General features: G+C 40.1%; 2 protein-coding genes across 2 annotated transcripts in view; both read left to right on the top strand.

The window, feature by feature from the left end:
* Positions 1 to 211: 211 nt before the first annotated feature.
* On the top strand, positions 212 to 1,701 carry LOC311147093 (protein transport protein Sec61 subunit gamma-like; the record flags this gene model as incomplete). The annotated part of the gene is made up of 3 exons (XM_084183720.1): positions 212 to 290; positions 669 to 780; positions 1,595 to 1,701. The coding sequence occupies exons 2-3, from the start codon at positions 687 to 689 to the stop codon at positions 1,699 to 1,701; spliced, it is 201 nt and encodes a 66-aa protein (XP_084039846.1). The 5' UTR covers positions 212 to 290; positions 669 to 686.
* Positions 1,702 to 8,214: 6,513 nt separating this feature from the next.
* LOC311147086 (contactin-associated protein-like 2) overlaps positions 8,215 to 14,311 on the top strand; it is a gene marked incomplete at both ends in the record, with an annotated part of 59,180 nt that continues 53,083 nt past the window's right edge. The window contains one exon of the mRNA XM_084183711.1: positions 8,215 to 8,296. Within this exon, the coding sequence (XP_084039837.1) occupies positions 8,215 to 8,296 (82 nt within the window). The remainder of the gene's footprint in view (positions 8,297 to 14,311) is intronic.

The following is a 14,311-nucleotide window of genomic DNA, read 5'->3' as shown; positions in this document are numbered from 1 at the left end:
TTAGAGGTTCTCAGGACAGCATGTAGCTTAGCCATTCCGCTAGGCATTATTTGATTCATAAGTAAATTTACTAGATTTAATCAGGACACCAAAGTTTGGTTTGTTCCCCCAAGAATGTACTTGGCTCTATTTTTCCTATTTCGCGTGCGTCAGAGTTTGCGTCGCCCCTTCACATCCGAGTTACCCTTGGGCGCATGCGTATATTTCTCCGAAGTCGACGTCATCTTTTAGAACATACGTGGCCTTTACATAGAGCAGTCACAAAAATAGGTATTCAGAAGAGAACTCCGGTAAGTCAACTAGAATTACCTATTATCTATTTTTGTGTTGTTAATAGTGTTCTTTAGAAGTTGCATCAAGACATGCATTGTAAGAACAATGTAGCTAACTTTCATTGGCTGAGTTGCAGTATCGGCTACATTTTAACACGATTGTAACTATTTCAATGTCTTCACGAAATGTTAGACATTGTGACAAACCAGTGTGTTGAAGTATTAAGGCTACCCAAGCCTGAGGTTTATGGTACTGGAGGGTTACACTGGTGTATAGGCTACCGAGCTACAGCAAAATGACACTAACCTAAAAGCTTATACTGTATTAGATGTATATATGCTGCTGAGTAGACCTACACATTAATTTATTAATTGTATTTATTGTTCACCCATTAGGATCAAAACCTTTCAAACATGGACCAAGTAATGCAATTTGTGGAGCCCAGCCGGCAGTTTGTGAAGGACTCTATAAGGCTTGTGAAGAGGTGTACCAAGCCAGACAGAAAAGGTCATCTATTTTATATCATAGTTATTTATCCTTATTACGAATGGCCCCCTTATGGCTGGCTGTTTGGCTGTTGTAAATGGTCAACGTTTTCTTAGACAAAACACGGTACCCTTATACAGTAAATAAAATGAAATGTATTGCCTTTAAGGAATTCTCACAAGCCTCCCTCCCTAGCATGATGTCATTATAGGTGCATAGAACTGACTGGGCATATATTTCTTTGCTGAATACCAACTATCCATCACTTAGTTCATGTATTTTCAGGTAGAGATACCTCATGAAGCAACTGCACTCTATCCCTCTCGTTCGCGCATTCTTCTCCTCTCGTGTCTCTCTCTCCATGTCTTCCCCACACAAACCTAACATAGCAGGCAAAGAAACACAGACCGGACAAGTAGGCAAGCAATGGATTATCGTCATTGTAGTTAATTACCACGTTTTCTTCACAAAACTATGTAGAATATTGGCCTGTTGTGAACTACAACTCACTACTACATACATCACATCTAGCCAGGGCTGTGTGATCTCTAGAGAAACTGCTCAATGTGCGCATTAAGCACACAGAAATAAAATGAACAAAATGGAATTCAAATAATGTTACTGATGTCGGTCAATTAGCTAAAAAATAACCAACATTTTGGTTAATCGCTTTGCACTAACAGAAGGTAGCATACAACATTGTTTTACAATAACAATATTGTACATGTATTGATCAATGATTTGTTAGCCTCTGGTTGACCTAACTTTGTAAGGTGGCAGCTAACTGAATTTGGTCATGTAAAATCTGATTAAACTTTGTTCTTTTTAATTTCAGAATTCTCAAAGATTGCAATGGCCACAGCGATAGGTTTTGCTATCATGGGCTTCATTGGTTTCTTTGTCAAACTCATCCACATCCCCATCAACAACATCATTGTGTAAGTATTAATCAATAGTAGCCTAGTATTACTGTAAATCAGTCTATTCAACTATACTTTTGTGGTTGCATGGGGCTGGACATTTTCCACATGCAATTATTCTTCAGAAGAACTCTATAAAATAAAAACAACGCACACACCATATAAAACAACTAAATCTTGCTGAAAATAATTAGGTCATTTTTTAATCCTTTGAAAACGAAGCATTTTGTCTTTATTGCCCTATCACAAAGATAGTGATAACATGGACCAGCAGGCTATTTGATGCTCTATATTATAAAACAAAAGTGTACAAATTATTTTAAAAACCTTTGAATCTGGCCTTATTGCCATTATCTCAATAAAAGTTAGAAATAACACATGAAGATATAGCAATCCGGTAGCCTTATTCCACAGGAAGTATGCTTTGAATTCATTTTTCACAGTCATTAGCAGGGCCGGGACAATACTAGTATCGCAATATTTTTTCCATGGCAAAAATGAAAACACGAAGCAGACCGGCTGTATGTAAAATATTGTGTGCTATAGCTTGGGAAATAAATAAAAATGACTCTGGATGACAACATAATTATGTTTGTTTCCAAAAATAGGGATGTTTTCCTAAAGAAGTTTCTTTGCCACAATACTAACGAGTATCTCCCGAGTGGCGCAGTGGTCTGTGCCACTAGAGATCCTGGTTCGAATCCAGGCTCTGTCGTAGCCGGCCGTGACCGGGAGACCAATGGGGCGGCGCACAATTGGCCCAGCGTCGTCTAGGGTAGGGGAGGGAATGGCCGGCAGGGATGTAGCTCAGTTGTTAGAGCATGGCGTTTGCAACGCCAGGGATGTGGGTTCGATTCCCACGGGGGTATGAAAAATTTAAAAAATAATGTAAGTCGCTCTGGATAAGAGCGTCTGCTAAATGACGTAAATGTAAATGTAAATGAGTATCGTGATACTGGTATCGTCCCGGCCCTAATTATTTTCAAAGCTATAGAAGTCCTAGTTATTATGTCCGTCTTTTTTCTCATACTTCCTTCTAACAAGTCCTGCTTACCTTGTGAGCATCATAGAGGGAAACAGAAGGCGTGTGTTCCTGAGACGCTTAGCTTTCAGGAATGGGGTGATAATAGATCCTATAGTCCAAACCATTCTAACGCTAAAGCAAAATTCATAGGAAGAAAAAAATATCAACAATCCACATTAGCGCTAGAAACTACACTAATAGCGCTAGTAGTATTTGTCATTTTGGCAATAAACATCCGATTTTTGCGGGGATTTTCCCCCATAAAAAAAATATTATAATGTTCTAGAACTGATCAAGGGTCCAGTGTAAATTGATAAAAGGGCACGATCTGGACCGGGCCGGCAGTTGAATAGCCCTTCTGTAAATCAATGACTGCACAATGATGATAGATGGCAGTGTTCCTTAATGGCGATTGCTTTTTCATATTTAAAAACATTCTTATCTCTTTATATTAATGAATTGCAATCTTGTCTTGCAGTGGTGGTTGAATATCTCCCCGGACTGACTGACTAGCTGCAACAGGAAATGAGATCAAAGTGCCGAAGTGTTTATTTTTCTTTTCTTTCTATATTATAATTATCTTCAGTTCATATTTGTTTGCTCTGTAAATAAATTTGGCTTAATAAGATTTCAAATCTCTGGTATTCATTTCCTCTAAATAACTGAAAATATGAACTCTGATCAAGAGTGTTGAAATTCAGTGTATTGTTTTGATGAACACATTATGAACGCATCTGGTGGGCCAACGCATCGAACTTGGCCTTCGCATTGTCTTAATCGGCTTAATCTACCAACCAATCATCTCCTACAACACCTTCCCCCTAACCCTCCCCTGTACGTGTCTTGTGCACCTCTGTTTACGGAGTTATACCTTGCAGTCGTGTGATTCGCTAAAATGAAACGAAAAATACTTTACTCAGTAAGGTCACTCCCATAGAATTCTATGTTCACTGTCACTAAGGCCAACTTTGAATCAATGATGTCCCAGGCTTATATGCGCTGTGTGCAATAGCCTGGGGACAAGGTTATATTTCCTCTAAGGAAGGACTAATGCTGTCTTCCATTACTGATATGATGACATTACACCCTGAATGGACTGATTAAATCAAGTTCATTATCTTCTGTTTTTCATTTAATTCTAACATCAATCTCTGTTATGTACATACAGTGGGGAGAACAAGTATTTGATACACTGCCGATTTTGCAGGTTTTCCTACTTACAAAGCATGTAGAGGTCTGTAATTTTTATCATAGGTACACTTCAACTGAGAGAGACAGAATCTAAAACAAAAATCCAGAAAATCACATTGTATGATCTTTAAGTAATTAATTTGCATTTTATTGCATGACATAAGTATTTGATCACCTACCAACCAGTAAGAATTCCGGCTCTCACAGACCTGTTAGTTTTTCTTTAAGAAGCCCTCCTGTTCTCCACTCATTACCTGTATTAACTGCATCTGTTTGAACTCGTTACCTGTATAAAATACACCTGTCCACACACTCAATCAAACAGACTCCAACCTCTCCACAATGGCCAAGACCAGAGAGCTGTGTAAGGACATCAGGGATAAAATTGTAGACTTGCACAAGGCTGGAATGGGCTACAGGACAATAGGCAAGCAGCTTGGTGAGAAGGCAACAACTGTTGGCGCAATTATTAGAAAATGGAAGAAGTTCAAGATGACGGTCAATCACCCTCGGTCTGGGGCTCCATGCAAGATCTCACCTCGTGGGGCATCAATGATCATGAGGAAGGTGAGGGATCAGCCCAGAACTACACGGCAGGACCTGGTCAATGACCTGAAGAGAGCTGGGACCACAGTCTCAAAGAAAACCATTAGTAACACACTACGCAGTCATGGATTAAAATCCTGCAGCGCATGCAAGGTCCCCCTGCTCAAGCCAGGGCATGTCCAGGCCCGTCTGAAGTTTGCCGATGATCCAGAGGAGGAATGGGAGAAGGTCATGTGGTCTGATGAGACAAAAATAGAGCTTTTTGGTCTAAACTCCACTCGCCGTGTTTGGAGGAAGAAGAAGGATGAGTACAACCCCAAGAACACCATCCCAACCATGAAGCATGGAGGTGGAAACATCATTCTTTGGGGATGCTTTTCTGTAAAGGGGACAGGACGACTGCACGGTATTGAGGGGAGGATGGATGGGGCCATGTATCGCGTGATCTTGGCCAACAACCTCCTTCCCTCAGTAAGAGCATTGAAGATGGGTCGTGGCTTGGTCTTCCAGCATGACAACGACCCGAAACACACAGCCAGGGCAACTAAGGAGTGGCTCCGTAAGAAGGATCTCAAGGTCCTGGAGTGGCCTAGCCAGTCTCCAGACCTGAACCCAATAGAAAGTCTTTGGAGTGAGCTGAAAGTCTGTATTGCCCAGCGACAGCCCCGAAACCTGAAGGATCTGGAGAAGGTCTGTATGGAGGAGTGGGACAAGATCCCTGCTGCAGTGTGTGCAAACCTGGTCAAGACCTACAGGAAACGTATGATCTCTGTAATTGCAAACAAAGGTTTCTCTACCAAATATTAAGTTCTGCTTTTCTGATGTATCAAATACTTATGTCATGCAATAAAATGCAAATGAATTACTTAAAAATCATACAATGTGATTTTCTGGATTTTTGTTTTAGATTCCGTCTCTCACAGTTGAAGTGTACCTATGATAAAAATTACAGACCTCTACATGCTTTGTAAGTAGGAAAACCTGCAAAATCGGCAGTGTATCAAATACTTGTTCTCCCCACTGTATAAGAGCTATTCAGGCAGTTCTTTTTGCACAACTTCACATCATAGTCAGATAAGATAAGCTTGCAGAGCTGCTGCTCCACAACTTTTTTTCTATTGACTATGTTCACTTGTGTAGTCCTTGTTCCCTTCTTATAAGGCTAGCAGCAAACATGACCCCTGTACACTGCAAAATCTTGAGAATCAGAGAGTATCTCTAGGGAATTCTAATTATGTGAGCCTGTGTGTTCCATATTATATGGCTTGAATTTTCCTCCCCTCTTACTAACCTTTTACTGCTGTAAATATTGCAACACACACGAGGAAAACAAGTAGAGCTGAAGGAAATGAATTTGAAACACTGTGGAAAGGTTCAAAGCCCGAGTGAGTGAATGTTCTATTCAGGCTTATGGATTTTAGGGCCAGAAGGGATTACATTTTGAAGAGGTGAGTAAAATCGTAAGCTTCATGTAATAAAAATCATATCCAAGTACTGTATGAATCATTGATGCTGAGGTTGCTGCAACATTGCGCTACTGTGAGGTTTGTTTCAGAGCAATGGTGTGGAAAAGACCAATAAGATATTATATTCCCAGAAAATAAAATACCATTGACCTATTCTTCTATTGAGAATAGGTCATACAAGCTGAGAGGTACAGGGAAGAGATGATCACACACTTCACAAAGATGAACATTCACAACATTCACAGTAGGTGTACTTCACATATGGTGTAAGTTTTCTCCAGTGAGACAGATAGGAAAATAAAAGTGCTGGATGTAGGTCTTACCTTTGAACACAAAAGAGCTTGTTTATGTTTGCAGCATATAACTAAGTCATATAAGTAGGCCTATATAATTAGGCCAAGTCAAGTTTAATTAATGATCTGATGAGGTAAAAATAAAGTCAGAAGATTGAGTATGGCTATTGTAGTTTTCTTTCAAGTGTGTCCATCCACTGTTTGACTAAATTACACATATTACTCATATGGATAATGGATGAAAACCTCCTGAGGCAAAAACAAATTAAACATTCAAATTAGAATTCTCCTTCACGTTAGTGATTAGTCTGTGGCTCTGGATGAATATTTTAAGTAGTATGGGGCGAGACTGTTATTCCTAACACTTTTCAACATTCCACCTTTTTGTAGGCAGACTGCTGTAGCCCTCAGACCAGAGGCGTCATGCCCCTGTGCCCCCTCAGATTTGTCTTGTTTTATACGTATATACACCGTGGCCACTTTATTAGGTACACCCATCTAGTCCCTTTGCCTTACAGAACATCCTGAATTCTTCGGGGCATGGAAATGTTGCTCACTTGGTATCAAGGGAACTAACATGTGCCAGGAAAGCATTCCCCACACCATTACACCACTGCCACCAGCCTGTACCGTTGACACCAGGCAGGATGGGGCCATGTATTCCTGCTGCTTGCTCCAAATCCTGACTGCCATCAGCACGACGCAACAGGAACCGAGATTCGTTGGACCAGGCAATGTTTTTCCACTCCTCAATTGTCCAGTGATCGCGTGCCCACTGGAGCCGCTTCTTCTTGTTTTTAGCTGATAGGAGTAGAACCCGGTGTGGTCGTCTGCTGCAATAGCCCATCCGTGACAAGGACCAACGAGTTGTGCGTTCCGAGATGCCGTTCTGCACACCACTGTTGTACTGTGCCCTTATTTGCCTGTTTGTGGCCCGCCTGTTAGCTTACAAGATTCTTGCTATTATCCTTAGAAAATGTCAGGCTATCAATCAAGTTAGAGTAGCTAGCTTGTCTAACTACTTTAGCTGGCATGCCTGCTGGCAAGGTTTGTAGACTCTAGAACAGCAAGCAATAACTAAATGTACTAAATAAGACTTACATTCTTTTAAATCTTTTACCCAGATTTGAGCAGAGATGTAGAAAAGTATATTTAGTTTTTTTTTTTTTTAAGAACCTCTAGTCAGGAGCATACAGATGGCTCACGAGGTATGCTTAGGTGTTATTCATGTGGTAGACTATACATGTTTAGTTATATAGTTGCAGTAGGCTATGTTCAGAATTATTCAGTGAAATAACACACACACACACACATATATATATATATATATATATATATATATATATATATATATATATATATATATATATATCGAGCGCCCTTTCAGGTGGCAGGTGCTCAAAATGACACCACCACCCAAAATGGCACTTTGGAGACTGGAAGGGCAAAGGGGCATGTGCTCTGCACAGGTAGAGCCCTATGATTCAGAGATAGCTGTGTTGTTATGGAAAGGAATCGCGCGTGACGGTAAAGGGGTATAGAAAGAACCGCCTGTAATTTCATGTCACCGAAGCGTGTCCCCTTGTGTATGTTTGGTGGACCATACCATCATCACAGAAATATAGGGGAACAGCAAGGCAATTTCTAATTCAGCACCTGGCAGCGATTCTTCTGTATGGCCTGTCATAATTAGGAAGCTAGTATCCGACAATGCAGTTAGAGGTAATGGGGCAGTGCGGTCAAAAAACATGTTTCGTGAGGATATTCTTTGAAAAAGAGGACCGTTTTTGTAAAGCGTTCAGTTTTGCTGGGTGACACACGAGAGGTAGCAAATATTGCGCACCAGCGTGTGAGCGAGCCGCTTGGTAGCAGCCACTTTCTATATAGCAAATAAAGCCTTATCTGGATAGCTGTCTTCAGCTTGCTTCTGCCTGTAGAGGCGGGTTACGAAACATCGATAGGCAACGGAAAACACAACTTGCCACAATTTGCTTTGTTTCAAGCTTTAATTAAAGATGCTTCCTGGACCGGAGCTAACGTTACTGCTCTGGATCTTCAGTCGCATCAGCAGCCTCAGCGCAGCATCTTCAGCAACCCGTAAGTAGGCTATTAACACACACTGTAGCCTATATGGCATGCGCTTAGCTACGTTGCTTTGTGCTCTTCTTGTTCAGGACCAGGGCATTGCAGACTAAGTGTTATGCGTCAAAGTGTTTACCACTTCGGCATCAGACCTGCTTAAAACACATGGCAGTAGAATAATTACCGGTGTTTTCAGTAACAGAGAAACGTATGTTATTGTATTTATTAAGGGGGGTGAGGCTATTCAGTTTATAAGCTACCTATGACCTGCCTCCTTGTTTCGCTCATAGCCTAGATCCTAGATGATGCTGAATGGCAGGCTACAGTAGGCTGTAGGCTACGTTTGGTCGGTGTCAAAATTATTTCTCCTTGATAGATGTTTCTGAAGTTTTGTTTCTGTACAGTGCGGTTCGTATTACAACGCACTGCAAGATTGTTTCTTTTTTTAAATGAAGCCAAATTTGAGTCTCCAAAAAGTTTAATTAAAAATGCAATTATAACAGGCTAGATTAGGACACCTACTGTGTTCTTATATGATTGATGAGTGTAAATGAATAAGCTTGAATGCACAAAAACATAAATAGGCTATGATTGATATGATCATCATACATGTTTTAGGAAGTAGTCTACCATTGTTTTCATGCTTTACTCTTTATGCTACCCTGTACAACACAGGACTGAAACAGATATAGTGATGGCTGGAAGAGAGTACTGGTCCCATGTGACAGGCACTTTAGATGCCCCTGTTAAACATTAAGACCTATTGACCTACAAGCAAAGTAATTATTTAATATATACACTACCGGTCATTCAAGGGTTTTTCTTTATTTTTACTATTTTCTACGTTGTAGAATAATAGTGAAGACATAAAAATTATGAAATAACACATATGAAATCATGTAGTAACCAAAAAAAAGTGTTAAACAAATCAAAATATATTTTATATTTGAGATTCTTCAAATAGCCACTCTTTGCCTTGATGTGCAAAGCTGTCATCAAAGCAAAGGGTGGCTAATTGAAGAATCTCAAATATAAACTATATTTTGATTTGTTTAACACTTTTTTGGTTACTACATGATTCCATATGTGTTATTTAATAGTTTTGATGTCTTCACTATTATTCTACAATGTAGGAAATAGTGAAAAATAAAGAAAAACCCTTGAATGAGTAGGTGTACTAAAACTTTTGACCGGTAGTGTATATATATATATACAGTGCCTTGCAAAAGTATTCATCCCCCTTGGCGTTTTTCCTATTTTGTTACATTACAACCTGTAATTTAAATATATTTTTATTTGGATTTCATGTAATGGACATACACAAATAGTCCAAATTGGTGAAGTGAAATAAAAAAAATAACTTGTTTAAAAAAATTCTAAAAAATAAATAACGGGAAAGTGGTGCGTGCATATGTATTCACCCCCTTTGCTATGAAGCCCCTAAAAAAGATCTGGTGCAACCAATTACCTTCAGAAGTCACATAATTAGTTAAATAAAGTCCACCTGTGTGCAATCTAAGTGTCACATGATCTGTCACATGATCTCAGTATATATACACTGTCCTGAAAGGCCCCAGAGTCTGCAACACCACTAAGCAAGGGGCACCACCAAGCAAACGGCACCATGAAGACCAAGGAGCTCTCCAAACAGGTCAGGGACAAAGTTGTGGAGAAGTACAGATCAGGGTTGGGTGATAAAAAAATATCAGAAACTTTGAACATCCCACAGAGCACCATTAAATCCATTATAAAAAAATTGAAAGAATATGGCACCACAACAAACCTGCCAAGAGAGGGCCGCCCACCAAAACTCACGGACCAGGCAAGGAGGGCATTCATCAGAGAGGCAACAGAGAGACCAAAGATAACCCTGAAGGAGCTGCAAAGCTCCACAGCAGAGATTGGAGTATCTGTCCATAGGACCACTTTAAGCCGTACACTCCACAGAGCTGGGCTTTACGGAAGAGTGGCCAGAAAAAAGCCATTGCTTAAAGAAAAAAATAAGCAAACACATTTGGTGTTCGCCAAAAGGCATGTGGGAGACTCCCCAAACATATGGAAGAAGGTACTCTGGTCAGATGAGACTAAAATTGAGCTTTTTGGCCATCAAGGAAAATGCTATGTCTGGCGCAAACCCAACACCTCTCATCACCCCGAGAACACCATCCCCACAGTGAAGCATGGTGGTGGCAGCATCATGCTGTGGGGATGTTTTTCATCGGCAGGGACTGGGAAACTGGTCAGAATTGAAGGAATGATTGATGGCGCTAAATACAGGGAAATTCTTGAGGGAAACCTGTTTCAGTCTTCCAGAGATTTGAGACAGGGACGGAGGTTCACCTTCCAGCAGGACAATGACCCTAAGCATACTGCTAAAGCAACACTCAAGTGGTTTAAGAGAAACATTTAAATGTCTTGGAATGGCCTAGTCAAAGCCCAGACCTCAATCCAATTGAGAATCTGTGGTATGACTTAAAGATTGCTGTACACCAGCGGAACCCATCCAACTTGAAGGAGCTGGAGCAGTTTTGCCTTGAAGAATGGGCAAAAATCCCAGTGGCTAGATGTGCCAAGCTTATAGAGACATACCTCAAGATACTTGCAGCTGTAATTGCTGCAAAAGGTGGCGCTACAAAGTATTGACTTTGGGGGGGGGGGGGGTGGGTGAATAGTTATGCACGCTCAAGTTTTCTGTTTTTTTGTCTTATTTCTTGTTTGTTTCACAAGAAAAAATATTCTGTGTCTTCAAATGATACAAATCCATTTTAATTCCAGGTTGTAAGGCAACAAAATAGGAAAAAGGGTGGTGAATACTTTCGCAAGCCACTGTGTATATATATATATATATATATATATATATATATATAATAATAATATAATAATAATAATAATAATAATATATGCCATTAATAATAATAATAATAATAATAATAATAATAATAATAATAATAATAATAATATAATAATAATAATAATATGCCATTTAGCAGACGCTTTTATCCAAAGCGACTTACAGTCGTGCGTGCATACATTTTTTTGTGTATGGGTGGTCCCGGGGATCGAACCCACTACCTTGGCGTTACAAGCGCCGTGCTCTACCAGCTGAGCTGGTGTGTGTGTAAGTATCATTCACGTGTACATGTACGCGTGCAACAGAGACATTGCGATGCCCTGAAATGCCGTGAGATGAGTCCCAGGGCAGCAGTAAATAAACAACCAACTGAAATAAAACAAAAAAATTGATAATTCACCCATTATCAGGACTGTTTGGAATTACATTTGGCTATTCGACTATTTTTAACAGACAATACATAGTGGCAAACTATCTGATAATTGTAAGTGACTAATGGAACATTTAGAAAAACATTGACTATGCCCAGACTCAGTGAGCACAGCCTGACCAATGACCATTGTGACTGGCCTTCACAGGCAGACCTGACTGCAAGCTGTGCTCACTGAGGAAGAGAGACGTACTAACACACTCATACTAACACTGTGGGGAAACTATTCCATATGAGGTTCGAAGAGTGAGAGATACAGGGGGAGAGAGAGGCAGAAGGAGAGTTTGTGCTTTTGTGTCGGAGGTGTTTGTATCTAACATATCTACTGAACACATTATTGAATTGCTTTCCTCCAGCCTGCACAGACCTTTCACTACTTGTATGAGTGGAGAGGCAGAGATTTAGATTCAGGTTTAATGGGGGTTTGATTTCAGCTTTCTGAATGTCTCAGATCAGATTAAGCTGTAAACCTCCTGGTTACCTTATCTACATATGTATACTGAGTGTGTTAGACTAGATCAACAATGAAAGCCAAATGGTGAACTTCTATGGAAATATTACTGGATTTCTATTGTAGCTGTTTTCCTGACCGATTTTCAAGTTATGGAAGTGACTTACCTGGTTAAATAAAGGTTAGTAAGTTAACATGGTACAACCAGATTAGTGCTTTTGATAATGCCTTGTGTCAATGACAAGGGAAGCCAGGGGCCCATCAGCCTTGACTTCTGTTGATGTCTCTGTGTTGACCTTTGGGATCTATAGTTACCTCTGGGACATAAAGACAGACTCATTGTGGTCAGGTGGCCTCGTGCCACATTTGTGTCTCAAGGATTTTATACAGAAAGATTCCCTTTAAAAAAGTGTAAAAGTTATTGATCAATATAACGGGCGATATATAGTATAAAGATTTTAAAGATCACGTGTGAAATTAAAGCTTACAATGAATCACGTAATTCATGAGACTCAATAGACTTTCCCTGGCTAAAGGATTTAGATAAATCAAACTCTGAGTAATACAATTTGGCCCACTAAAAGGAAATACATTTGAAAAATGAACCCAGTCAACCCTCACTAAAGTAGCTCAGAGACCTGCATGGAGAAGCCATAGGGAATAGACCAAAAACAAATCAGGTCTCTCTGTAGTTCACCAAACTAACTATAAAAACAGACTCATCATGCACATTTGGAGCATAATGCACTGTAATATACACATTTGGCACAATAGAAAGATAACTATTACTGTGTGTGAAAGAGAGACTACTCCTTACAAATGCTGTATGGATTTTTAACTGTGCTCTGGTGACTCTAAAGAACAACATGTTTCCAATAATATTGAACTGAAGCCGTTGCCTGGGTCATGTAAGTAGGGAAATAATGATTGCGTTTCCAGATAATAATCTTGCTGCATATCCCCCTGTTTGAGAATGAACCTCTAGATTGGTGTTTTTTTGTTAGGTAAATGAGAAAGCTCATTAAGATTCTGGACACCTGCCATCCTGACTTGTCAAACCATGTGCGCCCTTACCGTGACCCTCCCCCTATTCTACAGGCTCCTCCTTTTGTCCACTTCTGATGGACACCTCCAGAACAAAGACCTGCCCAAAATCAGACCCCAAAATATAAAAACACAACCAACCACACCATATCACTGATAAAATGTTGGGCTGTTTTTTTGCCACGGTCACTGGTGTTGCACATATGGTGACAGCTTGGCCTCTATACATGCGTATCTGAAGAGATTACGCATTTATCCCATTGTTGTTTGCAGTTGAATTGGGATGTGAGGCGAAAATAGTAGGAAACACACTCCCAGTCACAATGTCTTGCCATGGCTGATTGCCGGTCATAACTCTCTGCGCGTGATTGTGAGGGGAATCATTGGGGTTTCTGAGTCCCAGAAAGAGCCGATTAAAAAGGAAACACTTGTGCACTCGCTTTCAGGCAGCAGACCTCCCCCGTGGATCACTAGCTTTTGTGAGCGTCGCAGGCAGATGTTGTGTTCAGTCTGATTGGGTCGAACAAAGAGAGGGAGCTGAGGAGGGAGCCATTCAAAGTCTAGCTCAGTCATTACCACTTGAATGGGGCTGTGGGTTTGAGAGGCATAATTGACAGCGTTCACAACAAAAGTAATCACCTGTATTGACTCACAACATTTGGAGTGTCAGTCAGTCCGACTCTCAAGATTACTCCTAACACTGGAATCGGAGATTAAAATCATGTAGCTTTCTAACAACGTCATCATTTTAGGAGGTTACATTTTTGTTTACCACAAATTCTTCAGGGGCTTAACTTAAAGCCTTCTCCTCCTGTGAATGGAGTAATCCAAAAACATCGCCTTATATGAAATCCATTATTAAATATAGCATACACGATACATGCACAATGATGTAGTCCCATATTGTATTTTGAGCTTCGTTCTGTATTAAACATGATCCTATTCTATGTGGGGATAGTTGAGTGTGTTTGAGTTTGGCCCCATTGCCTCTAAATTAAGGAGGTCCGTATGGGACTAACCCTGTCTCTGACACAGATCTTCAGCCACAAAACTCTGTTAAAAGCATCTGCTCTGGTTTACTGTTAAAGAACCTGTCTCATTAATTAATCCTTGTCCCCTTTTTATTGCACATTTAAACCAAATGTTTTTCATACATGTAGCAGCAGTATGGTGGTATAATGTATAATTGTTAAATGATGCATACAGATAATTATACGAGAAGATGGCGTTAAGAGTTCACATCTAGGATGGGAT

Source organism: Coregonus lavaretus (assembly GCF_964263955.1).
Source record: "Coregonus lavaretus genome assembly, chromosome: 19".
Lineage (NCBI taxonomy): Eukaryota > Metazoa > Chordata > Actinopteri > Salmoniformes > Salmonidae > Coregonus > Coregonus lavaretus.
Note: the sequence above shows the minus strand (reverse complement) of the source record. Positions and strands in the feature narration are given on the sequence as shown.